The 19,198-nt window shown below is 31.3% G+C and overlaps 2 protein-coding genes across 2 annotated transcripts in view; one reads left to right on the top strand and one right to left on the bottom strand.

The window, feature by feature from the left end:
* The window catches only part of LOC136983562 (uncharacterized), an 81,956-nt gene that overhangs the window by 58,927 nt on the left and 3,831 nt on the right, over nt 1-19,198 (bottom strand). Inside the window, exon 2 of the mRNA XM_067280345.1 lies at nt 4,372-4,541. Within this exon, the coding sequence (XP_067136446.1) occupies nt 4,372-4,541 (170 nt within the window). The remainder of the gene's footprint in view (nt 1-4,371; nt 4,542-19,198) is intronic.
* Nucleotides 4,971-19,198, top strand: part of LOC136983563 (serine/threonine-protein kinase VRK1-like) — a 104,317-nt gene continuing 90,089 nt past the window's right edge. The window contains exon 1 of the mRNA XM_067280347.1: nt 4,971-5,106. Coding sequence (XP_067136448.1) covers nt 4,998-5,106 — 109 coding nt within the window. The 5' untranslated portion in view covers nt 4,971-4,997. The remainder of the gene's footprint in view (nt 5,107-19,198) is intronic.

The following is a 19,198-nucleotide window of genomic DNA, read 5'->3' as shown; positions in this document are numbered from 1 at the left end:
CTAAAAGTTCCTCGAGGATTAATTCAAATAATTTGGAAGCCAGTTCTCGTTTGTTCTTTTGTTCGATTAACCTGAAGCAGACCTCGAGTGAGGCCGAAAACGTTTGTTTTTTGGACAGTAAAGAAATTACCGGATACAAAGGTTAGAAAAGAGTTTATGGAATAAATAAGATAAAAAATAAAATAAAAGTTGTGGTAAACATTTACATATACTATATGAAACAAGGATTATTTTCATAAAAAGTTCAACTGAAAATTTATATATATATATATATATATTGATTAATTTCTGTCTACATTTGATTGCTGGCTTTATACGTAGCACCATTTATGAAAAAAATTTAACAAAATAATTAACCAAATATAATTTAAAAAAATATTATATTCACTGTATTAATGTGGCAGCTAGCAAATAATACTTGCTTGTGTGAAGTGTAGTAGTGTTTCACCCCTGTACATCATACTTTTCCTGTTACCAATAGTCGTGCAGTTATTCATCTAACTCCGTTCAGGGGAAAATTTTGAATTGAAATAATATGACTTGTGATACAAATCAGAAGTTTATATATAGTTAATCTGGTCCACTTTCTCTTGTGATTTTCATATCTGCTTTCAACTTTCACCTACCTAACTCTGTTCTTGAGATTAAGGAAAGACAGAGATGGACAGGTTACAGTGGAAAGTTACAGGTGTATAATTTTTTCAACCTGCAACCCAATAAATATCCTCCAGTAACTGAGTGGATAAAACCACTGAACACCAGTAGTTGGCTGTGGGTTCGTGCATGACCAATGGACTGGCCACGTGGAGTTTTCTAGGTTTTCATTGCATTAGTAACACTTAAATTGGAGCCAGCTTTACATAAAAATCTTTCTGAAATGCATCTTCCTTGGTAGATCGCATGTGCATTGTGTTGCTGTAATGAAATAAACCAAGCCAATTCTAATAATTTTCTATAAATGTGATGTTTATGAGAACATGCTTAACTACTAGGAAACCTGGACATTCAGCCTCCTCTCAATTTCATCTCCCGTTAGTAACTCAAACCATTGTCCCAAACTTCCTTCACTGATACTGCTTAAAGATGTTCTACCGTTCAGTCATAATATTAAGATTCACAATCGCGTTCAATTTTATTAGTATTAAGTAGGTATAAGTCTTTTTACTAACAGTCACTTGGCACTAACTTCTACACTTAGCTATTTGTGGCGGTATTCAATTATTGGTGTTCGCCACACTCGGGTTTCCTTTTAAACCCTTTGGGAAACTACAGCCTTGTAGCCTAAAAACTGTATGCCATCAAACATAGAGGTACTGTAGTCTTATGTATGCTGTTCAGAGGGATCCTACCTTTCTCTACTGTCCATCTCCTCTTCCTCCTCCTTCCCCTCCCCTTTCTCTTACCCTCTTTTCTGCCGGCTAAACACTTTGTGTATGGCCAATGTCTTTCTTGTATATATGTACCTACGTATGTATGTACCATTCAGCCAAATTAATGTATGTGGAACAATTTTAAGGCATAAAGTAGAGCTGGAAATCTTTTTCTGTGCCAATGTTTATTTTTCCTATTTATTATCATGATGACACTGCTTCATTGAAAATTTCTTGTAGTTGTAGTCTGTGTAATGTGCACTTTATTCACACATTAAGTCTTACTGTTAAATCTGCTTCTAGTATGCTTATGCCACAACTTTCAAAAGTTTCCTTTACTTACATGTTTTTGCTGAGCTTTACTTTTTCAACCTGGTTTCACCAGTTTTTTACGGGATCATATAAAGGCAGTTATTCTGTCATTTTTACAAAAATTTTTTATTTCCAATATCCAAAAGTCCAATATCAAGTCTTTTGGACATTAAGATTAGCAACTTTGATTACATATGGGGCCATCACAACCTATCCAACATGGATCACTTTTCAAATATTAATAGTAGACCAGTATTAAGTAGCAGTTGTTGACCATTCTCTCTCCCAAGAGAGGATGTATAGGTAACTGTATTATACTTACAATTGGTGTCTACTTGACCAATTTCATTGGTCAAGTAGACACCAATTGAAAATACCATCCATCAAGTTTCACAACAAACATGACAATGGTAGGCTAAAATAACCAAACTCTTTATACGGTGTTTGTGCTAATATTTGTTATATCATAGTTTTTGATTTATATAACTACAAAGATTATCTTACGTAAGGCTTTATTACACAAAGTGACTAATCTAACACATTTTAAAAATTCTTTATTCCTCTACTGTACAGAATTTTAAGAATTTCTAAAACATGTTAGATTGGTCATTTGGTATGATAAATCCTTATGTAAGATAATCTTTGTAGTTATATTAATCAAATACTATAATGTAATATAATAGAAGGATTAGAAATATGAAATAATCTAATAATCTTGATATTTGTACTTATTTTTTGTCCAGGCAACATCAAGCTTATCTGCTAGTTATCTATATAATTTAACAAAACAGAAAAATGTAACCTTTAAATATCACAAAGAAAATATTGTTTTCAGATAAACTAAAAGAAAATATCAGTTACCCAGATTTTTTCATTTCTTGAATTAGAAAAATAATTTCTAAATTTTTTTGGAACAGTACTTATTTTAATTTTTACATAAATAATGACATCCATTTGTGTATTATACTGAAACTGTATTATACTTATAAATACATAGTATGTAATAGTTTGTGATTATTGCACTTTAAAAAATGTGATAAATTCACAAAATTCAACACAGTGTTTATGATAAATATAGATAAAATTTTTTTGCTTCTCTTACTCAAGATTCAACAATTAAAATATGAAACAGAACAACAAAGTAGAATATAACATTTAAATTTAAAATAATTAAAAATAACATACAGTTGATGTAATTAATTAATATACATTTAATTACAAAGAATAAGGAAATGAATTACAAGTCATTAACTACTACTGTTTTTTGAAAAATAGCGAGTATGAGTTGCAATGAGACTAAATTAAGAGAATTAGAGGACAAACGAGATTTCATAGACAACTTACTGAAATGAGTGGCACAACCTGTATAGATAAGAACTGTTTATAAAACATAGTAAAAATAAAATTATTGGGTATAACCTACATGTTATTAGCAAATCTAAAACTTATCAGCCATTTCCTTTCAGCAGCAATAAATATGAAAATGGTTTTTTAAAACTTAAATTGATGAATAAAAAGAGAAATTAATAGATTCATCCAATCTTATTTATGTTAAAAGAGCATTGTAAATGGATTTCTTTTTAACTTGAAGGTCTTTCAGGATAAAATCAATTATATTAAAATTACAGAATGCCCTGATAGAAATACACTAATTTCATTCTAATTCAGAATTTACAGTAATTCATGAACAAAAATTAACTTCTTTTTTAAAGTTCAAATTAGTAAATGTTGACAATGACAAAGACAATGCTACTATTACTTTTGTATTATAAAAGTCTATCAAACCACTATATTTGTTCATTTAAAATGCATAATAAAATTTAACTTTAAATAAAGTCATACTTTTTGGACCATACAATAAACATTTGAGTAAAAACCTTGCAAAAATTCAGACTAAGCAATTAGTCTGAATTAGTGAAGTTCTACTGTATACATTTTTTAAAGCAAATTCCTGTCTATCGCACAAAAGAAGTATCACTTAATATGTTAAAAAACAAATTTGGAAAGACAATAGTCTGTCCAATAAAAGATGAACTTTTCAAGATCAGTTTTGATAGCGGTTAGTCAATCTCATTGAAGATTTGACACACATGATGCAATTATTGTTATGCTAATAGGGATTAAACTCAGTTTTTAAATTTACATATTAAATAAAAAAAATGATAATCAATCAAATTAATAAAGCTTTCTTTAACATTTATTATATTTTAACTTATAACAGCATTATTTACTTCCATTTTGCTGATGAAATCAGAACTAAAGGTATCATCATCATCATTATGATTAATTTGTTTTTTAAATTCTGCTGTATAGTAAGCCATTTCATATTAATTAAAATAGCATTCATACACAGTTATCATTAGGCTAAAAGACCTTTGTAGTTTGACTGGTGCAGAAACTTGAAGTTCTTTTAGCCTGATATCAGGATGACTGTTCAACATGGGTGAAAATGTTTGCTTTTGCAGATTTTTATAGTTTCTTGCAAATTATTGATTTTATATGTAGTGCTTAATTATTATTATATTTAGAATTTACAGTATTTCAAATGCTAATTGACACATATATTAGAAAATCTGGTCAGGGTCCAGTCCCAATTAGTCCAGATTTTTAATACTTAACTGTATTTCAATCTATAAAAATATTTCTTTAAATAATTTTAAAGTTAATTTTTAATTTTAGTTTTACATACCATTAAATCATCACATTTTCTTTCATTTTCATTATTATCTGGTAATCGAGAACTGGCATCTGAGATAGTATCTCTTTCCAAATTATTTTTTATTAAAGATAAAACTTTATCTTTACACTTTTCATATACTGTGGTTCCTAATAGTTCACACAAACCTCCTAATACTTCACCTAAATAAATAAAATTTTATTAATTATTTTATGTTAATTAAAATATGTGTATTTTTAAATAATAAACAAACATAAAAATCAATTGCAAACTAAAAATTAAACCCTTTATTCATGGATGGGTGTGACATTGATAAACAGCAGAAATGAACAAAATTGATTATATTGTGCCTGCAAGTGATATATGTTCAGAAACGAGGATAACCTTACATCTAAAAGGTGGGTAAAAGTAAGTAGGTATTGAGAAATCACTATAGTTTTTGTAATAATATTACAATCATAATAAAATTTGTGTGTGCATATACATCAATCAATAAAATTTTATAATTCCCACATCTGTGTGTGCACACTAAAGTGTGGAAATCAGTGGTTGCTGTGGGGAGGTAGTGGCATAGAGTGAAGGCATGTCATGCCACAATCTGTCTAGAAATAATCAAGAATTGTCACACTGAAGCTAAAATGATCAAAGGTTTGGTTGTGGATAGACAGAGGAGTGGTCATCCATCCACAACACAATCCAAGGAAAACTTGTTGATGGATAGTGCCAGTGCCTACACTGAATTTTTAGGTATGAATCCATATTTCCATTTAATTAATAATGTAAAAGTCAAATAATTTATCATTATCTTTGCATTAGAAGTATAGAAATTATAGCAATTTCTCAAATGTCTAATTACTTTCCACCCACTATGTAGAATGCACAAATAATGATGCTTTCTTTGTAAAGAAACCAGAATCAAATCCTGCTGAGAGTTGATTTTTCTTAAATATTTAAAAATTATTAATTAGATTTTAATTTTAATTATTTAATTCATTTGAGAGGTCATTGTTGTTTATTTAAAATTACATTATAAATTTAAATTCTAATATAAAATCATTAAAAAATTTGGCAGTATAAACTATCAATTATTATAGTAATATAATAGCTAGCATTATAAAGCAAAACTCAATGACTTATTAGCTAAATTTCCATAAAATTCAAATGATTTTATTGCATTTAATTAATGGTTTTAAAACAACTGAAGCAACTTAGTCTCATCTAAAGAATAAACCTACTTTACATTTTGTGATAAAAAAGAGAATCTTATATTTTAATATTACTACCAGTCAAAACTGGGTATACTTGAATTAAAAACTCTAAAAACCTATAATCCAGCAATTTTTATAATTATTTTGTCTCATATTTCCTCAAAATCACCAATCTATCTTCATTTGATTTATATTTAATAATTAAGAAAAATGAAATTTTGTTATATTCATTTATTAGCCTTTTTTTTTTTATTGTAAGTCTTTAGATTTAGATTCTAGTTTCATAAAATTTGTGATTAATATTTGAATTAACTTCTGAAAATAAACACTTGTTAGAAGTCTTTCTATTTGTAAAAGTTATCTTTAGAAATTGTTCTAATTTTGTTACATTTTTGTAAAATTTAATATCAAATAGTTTTGAAAGACAATATCATGTATCTTCAAAAGATATTAAAGGTAACATTTTATATTAAACAAGCAATTATTTATTGTGACATTATCATAATGCCAGGCTGCAATTTTTAATCATAGTTTTTTAATTTATTCAATTTAAAATATATGCTTTCCAATTAGTAATTTCTTGTCCCTGTACATCATACTTTTACATTCCTGTTAGCAATAGAGTCATGCCAGTCATCTAACTAACTCCTTTCTGAGGAAAATTGTTGTATTGAAATAATGAGACTTCTAGTTTGCATTGAAAGTTCATATATGGTTATTCGAGGCCTCCTGTCCCTAATATTTCCATATCTGGTCTTGACTTTCATTTATCTAACTCTGTTCTCAAGATTAAGGAAGGACAGACAGCTAAACAACAGTGGGAATTTATAGGTCTACAATTTTTTTCAAATTACAGCCCAATGATAAATAAAAATTGATTAACTTTTAATTAATAAATTTATTATGACTTGATTCCCTTGTTATAATAATAATTGATATAAAACTTTAAAATAATTTTAGTTAAAATATTTCCTTATACACTTCAATTTAAAGAAAATTAAGTTTATATACATATGTGTGTGTGTTTTACGATCAATTATGTGAAACATAAAACAATTTTGAATGTGCGTTCATTTACATGAATGACCAAAGTAGCATGACAATGATGTATTTGACCAAATACATTAAGTGTTTGGTCAAATACATCATTGTCATGTCACCAAACACACATCTTTCACCAAATATCATGTTCTTTTCAAGCAAGTACTGTTGACAATGACAGGGCATTGTCATTAATGATAGTCAATTATTGGTCACTGTTAAATATCAATATGGCAAATTTTTTTTTTGCTTTTTTTCCCCTAGAATATCAGATTTCTATGATTACAGACATTTATTTAATTATATAACACAGGCATATACAATATATTTATTTTTTGGGGATTGCCTACGTCCCAACAATAAACAAATATAAACCTAAATAGGGCATAAATGCTAATGAACAGTCTATATTGCTTTTCTACCACCTGGATAAATTGGTATAGGCCTAAATGATAAATAAATAAATTAATGAAGTCTAGTATTTAATCTGAAAACTACAGATATTACTGTAAGTTTTACCAATACATGCTACTGTATGATTCCAATTTGTTTACACATACTCTTTAATTATGATACAATGCATGATTATACTGTGTTATATAACAAGAGTTGACTGTGGTGTGAGAGGATTCAAGCTTTGAAATTAGTGTTATTTGAAAGGCTGCACAGAGGGACAACCTCCATTTTTCTATTTTCCTACTTGGGTTATTAGAAGTGGATGTTTTAATAGGAGGACAGGTGATTTACAGGTATTCCAGTGGTTTTGTGTAATACAGATATGACAACTGACTCTCATATGCAGGGGGGGAAAGATCCCAACCTCCTGTATTATTTACAAATCCCAAACAACTATACAACCCAGGAGAACCCTATAGCAAGAACTCTGAGCATGCTTCCAGATATAAAATGGAGATGGAGCTTGGTTCTAATGACAATCCTGAACCACTTCAATGGCCCTCACAATACCAGACATACTACAAACAGCCGACAAACACCAACATTATCAAGTGGATTGCTACATAGACTGCAACACTCTTTAATCTGACATGTGTTCTTCAGTCAGCAACCCCAGATAAACATATTAATGGGAAACAACTATACAATACTTAAAACAAACTTGATGTTCATACAAACATTGCTAACATCATAACCACCAAATCAAAAAAATTTACATATTTGCAGACCAAGCATTTATCCCAACACATGACTATTATCCATATCAACGATATTCCTACCCACACTACCCTAATGTGGAGATCTTACACCAAGATACTTGTTATAAAAGGGGTAGCTACCGACCTAGACACACAAGAAATCAAATCTTTCATCTCCTAAAAAAGATGGGTTACTCCCAATCAGTGTCCAATGATTTAGACACATACTGGATGGATGGAGCATGCCGATGGAAACAGTAAAAAATCTCCCTTGTTGTGGTCCATAAACCATAAGAGATAGGCATGTTCATCTATATCTCATGGTATACTATACAGAAATATACAAAGAACACCCTCGGATTTGCCATCCAATGTGGGCATCTGGGGCATACAAAAAAATTCTGTAAGAGCACAGATAAATGTAACTTTAATGTGGAAGTACACATAATGAGAGTGAATGTACTAAGAAACAGCCTAAATGCGTAAACGATTCGAGGAGTCATTTATACTCCTCCCACAGCTGCTCCAAATACATCACAGAAAAACAGATTATCCAGTACCAATGCCAAAAACTGTTCTATGCAAGAAGCACAAAAAGCTATCACTGTAATACTCAAACTGCAGACAATGTATAGCAGTCTCCTACAGCACAACACAGAAAACAACAAAAACCTTCCAGTAAACCAGGATTAACCTACACCAGAAAAGATACTTAGGGAAACAATGGCCTAGGAGCCCATGATTGGCCAAACAACTAGGTAGAAACTCAAAAGAAACAAACCCTACATCTATACCCACTGAGAGCAACCACTCTGCATGGCACTCAGGCAAAACCCACGATGAGACTACAAGAGAGAAAAACAATAACTTGAGAAGAGAGAGAAACTTAGGTGGCTTTGCACAAAATGAATTATTACCATGAGTTAAAAAAAAAACCAAAACTAAACAGTGAAACCAGGAAATATAAAGAGTACTTCAAAGAATCACCTGACATAGACACCAAATAGTGCTAAAACTGAACCAATCACTACTAGTCAACAATCAAAGCAAGCACAAGAATACTTCAATGGAACACCATTAGTCTATGAAATAAAATATCAAATAAATGGAAAGGAAACATGGCATAACTATGATACCATCACCTTACAGAAATCTTGGCTTCATTCGCCACAGAAATTAGACCTTCCTAGATACATTGCATACTACATATACAGAACAAACACTAGCAAAAGGGTCTCATCACTTATATTTACAATCCTCTGCCCAGCTCATATGTAGACTCCAAAATCTCCTTGTGTCAAGGTGATCCTGAATGGATGATAGACATTTCTCTCCCAACACCAATCCATCTAATAAATGCTTATTTCAACCACAAACCACTTACATGACCATAGAACCTGTATTCCAGTACAATAATCAATAGACAATAATCTTTGGCAACTTCAATGCCCATGATGACATTTGGGAAAATCATAGCTCAAATACATGCAAGCAAGCTTTAACTAACCTAATACTACTAAACAATGGCCAACAGACATATTACAATGAGAAAGGATAGGACATAGACATTAGCACCACTACCAGTAGCAATGCCACCAGAACAACTTGGACAATCCACCAGCAAGAATTCAGCAGCAAACACAGAATAATTGAAATCTTAACAGACAATAACAATCCCCAAACCCCTCCCACATCTGAAGAAAGAAAACTATAAATTGCTGCTCCTTTACTAACAATCTCAACAGCTGGACCTCTTCCACTAACTGGACTTACTTACAGCTGATAGAGAATCACAACACTAACATAGAACATACTCAAGAACACATCTTAAAATATTAAATGTCAGAAACATTTAGCAAAAAAATAATGCACAGCACAGGTTTAACAAGAACATAAACAAATCAAACTAAATCTTTTTCAAATCATACAATAACAGAAATGTAAATACTAGCAACTTCTAGCCACTATGTCCATATACAAAAATAAAATTGACACATCCTTTGTATATTTAACTGAACCAACACTATGCCACAAAACCATTACATTCTAACCAAAAATGACACTACAGTTGTGGATCCACACTTTCAAGCCAACATGTTTATCCATTTTTTTTTGCCTCCAAACTAAAAACTGAAACATCGACACATGCAAGGACTTCTCTAACTCATCTAGTTATAACAACCTCATCATAACTGAGGTTCATCATAGATGAACTTCAAGAAGCTCTAAATAGGACAAAACACAACCCCCCAGGTCATGACAACATAACTGCACAACTCTAAAAAATCTCAATGTAAATGTCAAACAATGTCTCCTCACTCTATAAAATATGGATAATTGGCAGCATCCCAACAGCTCTAAAAAAAAGAAAAATATCATTGTCCCAACACCAAATCCAAACAAAGATGCTAAAGACAAATACAACTATAGATCAATTGTTCTTACATTCCATACATCCAAAATGATGGAGCGTACTCTCAACAGGTGGAAATACAAAGTGCAAACACAACAATGGTTCAATCCTTGTCACCTAGGTAGTCTGCCAAGGAAAAGTGCCCATGAACTAATCACACATATGATGATCACTACTTTCCACAATAAACACCAACACATCCATGTAATAACCATAGACATTCAGAAAGTTTATGACTACATCCAACACAAATCATCCATTATTAATATGCCAGGCAATATGAATTTTATTTTGTTTTCTCTCACTAGATAACATTTAACAGAAAAGTCATTCTGCTAATATTTTATAGCATTCATTATCTGAAAAAGAATAATGCATTTAATTACTACTATAGCAAATTTCCTCATATTTCAATACCAAAATGGGAAACTTCCATAATACTGTTTATAATAACAGTGATATGTTTAACAAACAAGGAAGAAACCTGGGGCCACATTCTGGTCTCTCGTCTCTCACAAGCCGGTTGCTGATTGGCTAATCATTTTGATTAGCCAATCAGTTACCAGCTTGTGAGAGATGAGAGACAAGAGACGGTGACCAGAATATGGCCCCTGAAGTAACCTGCCACAACTAGGGATTGCAATCCAGCAGTGTTTTGAATCCAGCTGGATTTTTGCTGGATTGAAATCATTCCAGCTGGATCCAGCGTGGATGTATTTTTGGTGCAATAAAGTGTTATCTATCTATCTATCTATCCTGCAATTTATGTTTTTTTAATGAAATAAAACATTTTAAAAATTACTTTAAAAGCTTTTATTATTTAGACTGGTCACTATAAATCAGTAAAACTTCTTACACATTTAGGTAGTAAAATTAACTTTGGTTCGGTTTAACATTTGAGATAGAGATAATTAACTTTAAATGTTTAGTTAGATTATAATTATAATGTAATCTTTAAGTTAAATAATAGCAAAGGTAATTCTACTGATTAATTTATATTAATATATTATAATAATGTAAGGACGGATAATCAGTGGCTAAGTGGCTATCAGTCTTACCAGTTTTCATATATATAGGGTGGGCCAGCGAAAACGAAACGGCAGAGTGTTCGTGTTCGTCCAAGCAAAGAGCTCGGACAGGCCGATTTTACTCTCGAGGGGACATCTTTTGCAATAAAGTTTTTGCGATTCTGAATACAACAGACAACAAAAAATTTTAAAAACTCATTTATTTTGTATTAACTAAACAAACATTTATTTCTAAAAAAATGTTTGTTTAGTTAATATTCAGAATCGCAAAAACTTTATTGCAAAAGATGTCCCCTCGAGAGTAAAATCGACCTGTCCGAGAGCTTTGCTTGGACGAACACGAACACTCTGCCGTTTCGTTTTCGCTGGCCCACCCTGTATAGACTCTACATATTAGTCTGTAGTTATTTATAGGTATGTAAAACTATGTACTGGAAGTAGAATAAGTTAAATAAACTGCACCTTTATCAATCCAGCAAAATTTAATAAAATAATAACGTTTTCAATCGTTTTTAATGATCTTCCTTGGTTACAAAAAAAAATAGAATATTAAATATAGAACATAAAATGTGTTCGGAATAAATATGAAAATTAACGGAAAACACCCAAACAGACAAAATATACATAAATAAACAAAATAAATAGCAGAAAAAATATATACAGGGTGTTTTTTTAACTGACGGTACTCAGAAACATCTGTAGAGCAATCTAGCAGCCAGACTGTCGCCAAATTTGGGAGAGTGACTAAGGATGACATGGAAAAGAGATTCCGCGAAGAAAAAAGTAGTACCTAACTTCGCCGGTAGAGGAGGATTTGGCACTGTTGTAGAGAAAAAGCTACCAGCACTTCACTGAAAAAAGGGTCATCAGTCGCTTTTTTCCACTTGCATGGCCGCCTCGCTCCCCAAATCTAACCCCATGTTACTTTTTCCTGTGGGGTTACTTAAAGTCCAAGGTCTATCTTGGTAGTGTCCCAAACTTGATGACTTTGAAGGACAACATTTCTCGAACTGTGATGAACATTTCTGCGGACATGTTACGTTCAGCCATAGAGAACACGGTGTTCAGGATGCAATGAGTCGTCCAGCAGGATGGTGATCACATTGAAGAAGGGAGAAGGTTATTTGCTGATTAATTAAACTTTCGTTATTACACTGAAACCTCTGTCTGATTATTCATTCGTGTGTTTATTAATTGCAGCTGGATTTTATGCAGATTCTTAGCTGTTTTGCTACAACAGCGCCAAATCCACCTCTACCGGCAAATTTGGGTACTACTTTTTTCTTCGCGGAATCTCTTTCCCATGTCGTCCTTAGTCACTCTCCCAAATTTGGCGACAGTTCGGTTGTTAGATTGCTCTACAGATGTCTCTGAGTACCGTCAGTTTAAAAAAAACACCTTGTATATAAGATCCAATGAAACCAGCATTGTCCGTTAATAACATTAATTAATGTAAAAGGATCTCCACATGGTAGACAATGAGTCCGCATCTCTATGGTTTATACAACCAGTTGTCATGTGCGCCTTGCAGATTTCCAATCTCTCAAGATGTTTGACCGTTTGCCTATTCATCATCGTTTTTATAATTGCCGCTTGATCCCATTGGGCGTTAACACCCTTCTGTCTTGCGTATGATGCCAGCGCAGTGTTGTCAAGGTTCTTACTGATTGTATATTTGTGCTCTTGAGCCTTTGTTTTAAACTGCGCATCGTTGCACCCACATAAACAAGCTTGGAATTGAAACGTTGGTTGTGTAAAGGCACCGAATATATACTCGTTGTTGAATTCCGATTCTCTTTCTTTTTATCATTTCTTAAAAGTTTGAAAACAGTGGGATTACGTCAGTATACAATACGAAAATTATCAGACCTGGCAGTACATCTATGTATCTTGTTTAAAAAAATGGGATGTAATTAAGCACTATTCTTTTTATATTTATTCGAAACACATTTTATGTTCTATAGTTAATGTTGTATTTTTTTTTTTTTGTAACTGAGGAAGATCGTTAAAAGAGATTGAATACGTTATTATTTTATTAAATTTTGCTGGATTGATTAAGGTATAGTTTATTTATGAGTAATTTAATTATTAGTGTTAGTAAAGTAGTGAGTAAGTAATTAGTAGCAGTCTAATAGTTAGCAAAGCGGCAACGCGACGACGTAGACTTTTTCGCAATTATTAGGAAGTTAATTGAGTATTTGCGGATCCACAGCGCTGGATCCAGCAGGCCGAAGAATGCGCTGGATCCAGCTGGATTGCTGGATGAGGGATCCAGCAATTGCAATACCTAGCCACAACTAAGCAATCAATGGTTGATGCTCATTAGTTAATACCAGAGTTTTTCTTTCCATAGACAGACTATAAACAAAGATAACATGATGTTGCCCGTCATGTGATAATTTTCATTAATTATTTCACTAAATAAAAAAAAATCACTAATGTAATTAATACTTTATCTGTATAAATATAATATTTTTCATTTTTCATCAATGATTAACATTTTTGTCTTGCAAATCACCAGTTTTTAATAAACTCTTGCCACAAGCTATAATTTAAATTAGTTTATACTGATTGAGCATGTGAAAAAATAAAATTTGAAGGTGGTTTTAGAGACTACAAGAACTGATCAGTCAAATGATATCATCAGATCTTTCAAAATTTTAGCAAAATTAATGCAATCTCTCAGATAAAAAAATGTACTACATTGCAAATGAGTATACTCTGATTTGGCCAATTGATGTCACTATGTTTGTTCAAGTGTTTGTTCACTTTCACAAAAGTGAACAAACTTTCGCAAAAGATTTTTATGCTTGAACAACAAACATATCTTCAAATAACAAACACCTCACAGAACAAACACAAGAAGTGATGCTGCATTTAAGATTTGTAAAACTTACTGTAAAAATTTTACTGGTATCTATGAATAGTTTATAGCAACCATGTCCAACCCACAGCCTGCCTGCAACCCACTCAATGTTTTTGTGTGATCCTTTTAATACAGTACAGGTACTCCTCACTTTACGACCGAGTTCCGTTCCAACAACTACGTCGTTAAGTGAATTGGTCGATAAGTGAGGAGCTTGCGCCGGGAATACAGGATCGTTGTAAAATTATACAAATTATGCAACAAACTTCAAATTTATTCATAAAAAGACTATTATAGTACACGCAAGCCCATTATAGTATGCTTAGTGCACATTTCACCATTTGTCACTGATCGACACTCAAGCTGAAAAAAGGGGATTCCCCGAATTTCAGGTCGAAACTGGATTCGTCGTAAGTGCGAGTGGTCGTTAAGCAGATAAGTTGTAAAGTGAGGAGTACTTGTAATTATCTTGTATAGATTTTTATTACAATGAACTATCATATGTATAGTTAAATACATTAATATGATGTATAACACCTTATCACATACACTCAGAAATTAAAACAGTTATTAAATATTTTTTAACTGCTTAAAATGCATGAATGAAAATGACCAGAACGTATAATGGACAGTGACTTTTGGATTTGTTTCCTTACAAATATCACAATGAAATTAAATGAACTTAATAAGCAGCTTCAAGGTGAAAACAAATTGATCACAGACTGTTATCAAAATATAAAAACATTCATAGCAAAACTCAAACTTTATAAAAGTCAGTTAAAATCAAAAACTACAATCCATCTTCCAAAATTACAAATTTAATAGTGACAAAAAACATTTTTCTAAATATGCACAAGAAATTACTATTTTACTAAGAAAATTTCAAGAGAGATTTTCATATTTAAAAATTTAAAAAGTATATTTAATATTTTATGTTCATTTGACACTGTTGTGAAACAAGTCATCTGGATTGAAATACTGTATATGTTTGATGCTAATGATAAAGTTCAGTTTTATACAAAATACATCTGTAATGATAAATTCTCTAACCTAAAAAAACTAGTGATGAGCATTACAGCTGCAATAGGAATCACCTAGCTTTGTGAATCTTTTTTCTCAAAATTGATGATTGTTAAATGTAAAAGTCATAATAGATTGACTGATAAAAAAATTAGAAAACCAACTATGTTGTATAACATCACAAATGCCTATTGATGTTAAAAAATTGAGTGAAAAAATTGGTTAAATTGGAAAAAATTAAATGAAAAAAACATACAAAATACTGTATAATTGTATATGTTCTGTTGTAATTAAATGTGTGTGGCTCACAGTGTATTTATATTTTTAGTTTTGGCCCAGTAAATAATTTTGGTTAAACAACACTGGTTTATAGAATGAGACTTTACATAAACATTTTTTGCACTAGTTTATTTCTGTTCTCTGAATTTTTGTAAGTGCTTTTCTGAACTTTCTATTTAAAAAAACTGATATTATGGGGCTTAAAAAGAATGGTCAAGAACTGTGTTCACTATAGAAACTAAGCAAGTGAATAATAGCCAAGATAGATAGTGAGCAGATGATGTCTGATGTTGCTAAGCAGTATGGCTTCAACAGGTCTACAGTAGGCACAATCTTAGCTAAGAAAGATTGCAACAACTGCTACTTTACAACTGGCTAACTTAGAATTAACAAAACTACAAAAAACTAGCAAAATTTTTTAAAATTGCAAATGTTTTTGCTAGTGTTCAACGAGCATCATCAGGCAAACAACTGCTGAGAAAAATGGGGAATTGCCGAACACGTGTAGGGGGAGGTGATGTATGATGTAAGACAAGAGAACAGGGCAGGAAGGACAGTGAGAATTTATATTTTATAGAAAGACTTTCATGCCATGGGGAAGGAGTCAACATTACAAAAGTTAATAGTTGTTATCACAGGTGGTCTTGTATATTTCCACTTGCTCCATAATTTCTCTATCTTGTGTGTTAGAAGAATGGAAGAACACCCTTTGAACTAAGGCTCTGAATTCAGCCAACTTGAAGGTGAATGGATCGTGGGAAGAGGCAGGGATGAAGGTTGGGCAGTGGGTAGGTTTTTCCATAAACACAAGTAGATAGATGTCCATTGTATGAGATCTGGAGGTTCGGGAAATGAACTGTATGTGCATTATCCTGTTCAAGGCAGAGCACAAGGGCATAGGGTTGTGGTTGATCTCTTGTAAGAAATCTAGGATGAAGGATTTATCTTGCCAAATTATAAGGCAGGATTATATTTTCTAAGTGTATGGATTATCATAGTCAACTTCACAAGAATGTTTACTTTTAACTTTTTTTAAAATTTAGATTTGAGTTTAAACTTAAATTTAAACAAGTACTTTGCATAATACCTAATTTTGTTTAAAAATGTTTAAATTAATTTTTTAATGGCTCAACAAAAAATTATAAAGATTTCATAGTAAATTTAGAAGACATACTAAGTAAAATAGAAACTTAATGAGAGGGAACATGTCAGGGCCAATTTTAAACACATTTTAGATCATTATAAAAATTTTAATAATCATAAAATCATAAATTTCCTAGAAAATTCATACAAGTAAAAAAATTTATAACTGATAATAATTTAACTATAGTCCCTGCTGATAAATCAAAGCAAATCATTATAACAAAAAAGACAAATATGACAGATAATGTTAAATTTAATTTAGTCTCTTCTCAATATCATACTTTAGTTAAAGATCCTACTTTAAACATATGTGAAAATTTAGTAAAAATGGTTAAAAAAATTTAAAGAATCTAAGTATATTAATGTAAATGAAGTTAATAATACACTGGATTACAACTAGAGAATATCCAGGCTCAACATCAGAGTAAAAACCCACAAAATAAACAAATCTCACTGCTCACTGGTTAACATTAAATTTTATGTACTTTACAACTTAGAAAAATTCTTTAAAAATAAACTAAATATATTTGATAATTCAATTAATAGCATTAAAAATTCTGACCAGTTCATAGAAAAACTCCAAAAACTTAATATAAATAAAGATATGAGAATGTTGAGCCTGTCCATCCACGAAAAGTTTATAACAGATACATTAAATAGTTTAAATTGTGACAAATGGATAACTCAACTTGTTGAATTTGTTTTTAGTTAACAATTATTTTATTTGTAATAGCAATTTTTTAGACAATTAGATGGCATCTTTATGAACTCTTGCATCAGTCCAAAACTTGCTGAACATGAGTAAAATTGACATCACCATCCAAAAACTACAGGGCATAATTTTTTACAACAGTTATGTTGACAACTGCTTTGTTGTATATAACAAGAAATTAATCAAATCATGCTTCAATATGCCAACAATATCCAGAACAATATATGCTTTGAAATAGAAAACAAAAGTGACAGCAAATTTAATGTTTTAGACGTCACACATTGTTGTGGCTAAAAATATATCTATTATAAATGTATAACACTTCCCCCGTGGAGGGAATTTCAAAAAATCCCTTCTTAGTGTACATTCTTGTGACGTACTCTATTAAAACGCAATAAAAAATGCATCTAAAATAGTTTAATAGAAGCAGAGTTCTTCACGGTAAGCCTTAATCCTGTCCATCTCCCCCAGTGGGGGAAATTTCGACACGTATAGTATATAAAAAACACGTGCGTATTCGAATGCAATGCTGTGTCAAAATTTTAAAGGAATCGGTAGGAACAAATGAACATTACATTTTTATTTACATAGATAGATAGATAATGATCTGCTTTAGTTCATCCCCATAGAAAAGCAAACTTAGGTCGTCGTACTCGCTGAGTTAGCGCCATCTGTTGGACATAAAAGCCTTAATCTTAGATGATATATTTTTTTAATTTATACAAATGTTTAACGAAATAATATACAGTCTATGTCCACCCTGAAGGTCCATTCTAAATATTGGTGAAAGAATTTTTGAAATTGGATGAGTAGTTTCGGAGATCACCTGTTACAACGAAAACACTTACCTCTTTATAATATTAGTATAGATAAAATCAAAACATGTGCAAGTGATACTATAAACCAAAACATAGAAATAGAACATATTTACAGGACCTTTCAATTAAATAACTACTCAAACAGAATTATCAACAAATGGCTACACAACTACACGATATGTCAACCAAAACCAAACACAAATAATTTATAGAAAATTAGATTATATTACAATCAATGATTGTAGACACCTATGACAGAAATTGAAAGGGAAGGATTATAATTCTTTATAATGCCAGAACCAGTTTCCGTAGAGGCACTTTAAAACATTCTTAAAAATTCATAAAAAATTTAATTTTTGTCAAATGATGCTCAAAAATATCATATTAATACATTATTAATAGCAAATTTAAATAATATATTTTATAAATCAATAATAAGATATAAATACTTTTAAAATATAAGTAGGTCTAAATATATAGGAGCCTCTAACCTAACTGTGGTCCACAGTTCCATGCCATTTTTTGACTAGTCAGCCTGGTTGTAGCACATTCCTCTGTTTTACATTACAGAGAGCATGCAATTAATACTATTGTGCATTTGGTTCATCATTTTGATTCAAGAAAACTTGAAAGGGCAGGCATTTCTGTGGGGTGGCTACTAGGGCAGGCAGAGGGCAAAATGACAGACTGCTCACCCAAACGACAGATGGTTGAGATCCCTGCATAAGGTTGGAATTTTATTGAATTCACATTAAAAATTTTTTTATCTGTTCAATTCAGCTCCTCCCCCTTGAGTGCACCTCTGATTGCTGAAACCAATATTGATATTGATGAAGTATTGGTTAGTAAATTTATTGATAAAGTGATATTAAAAAACTACAATATATTGGTATTTTAATATTGCTAACATAGCAATAGCATTGGCCAGTTCATACCAGTCAGAGAGTGACACTTGGCTGATGGATGGATCACAACTCATTCAAATAAATTGTAATTTTCTTTTCTGCTTCTCTGCTCAATAAATGATTGTAAATTGATAGGTTACTTAAGAAATCCTGACAAACATGAATAATTTGGCAAATTTGTCTTAGAATCAATTTGCATTTTTTAGTCATTTCCTGATTTGGCAAGTGATAGTTTAAATGCTGAATATTTCT

Source organism: Centruroides vittatus, unplaced genomic scaffold (assembly GCF_030686945.1).
Source record: "Centruroides vittatus isolate TY-2023 unplaced genomic scaffold, ASM3068694v2 contig_883, whole genome shotgun sequence".
Taxonomy (NCBI): Eukaryota; Metazoa; Arthropoda; class Arachnida; order Scorpiones; family Buthidae; genus Centruroides; species Centruroides vittatus.
The sequence above is the reverse complement of the archived record's forward strand: the minus strand, read 5'-3'. Positions and strand labels throughout refer to the sequence as shown.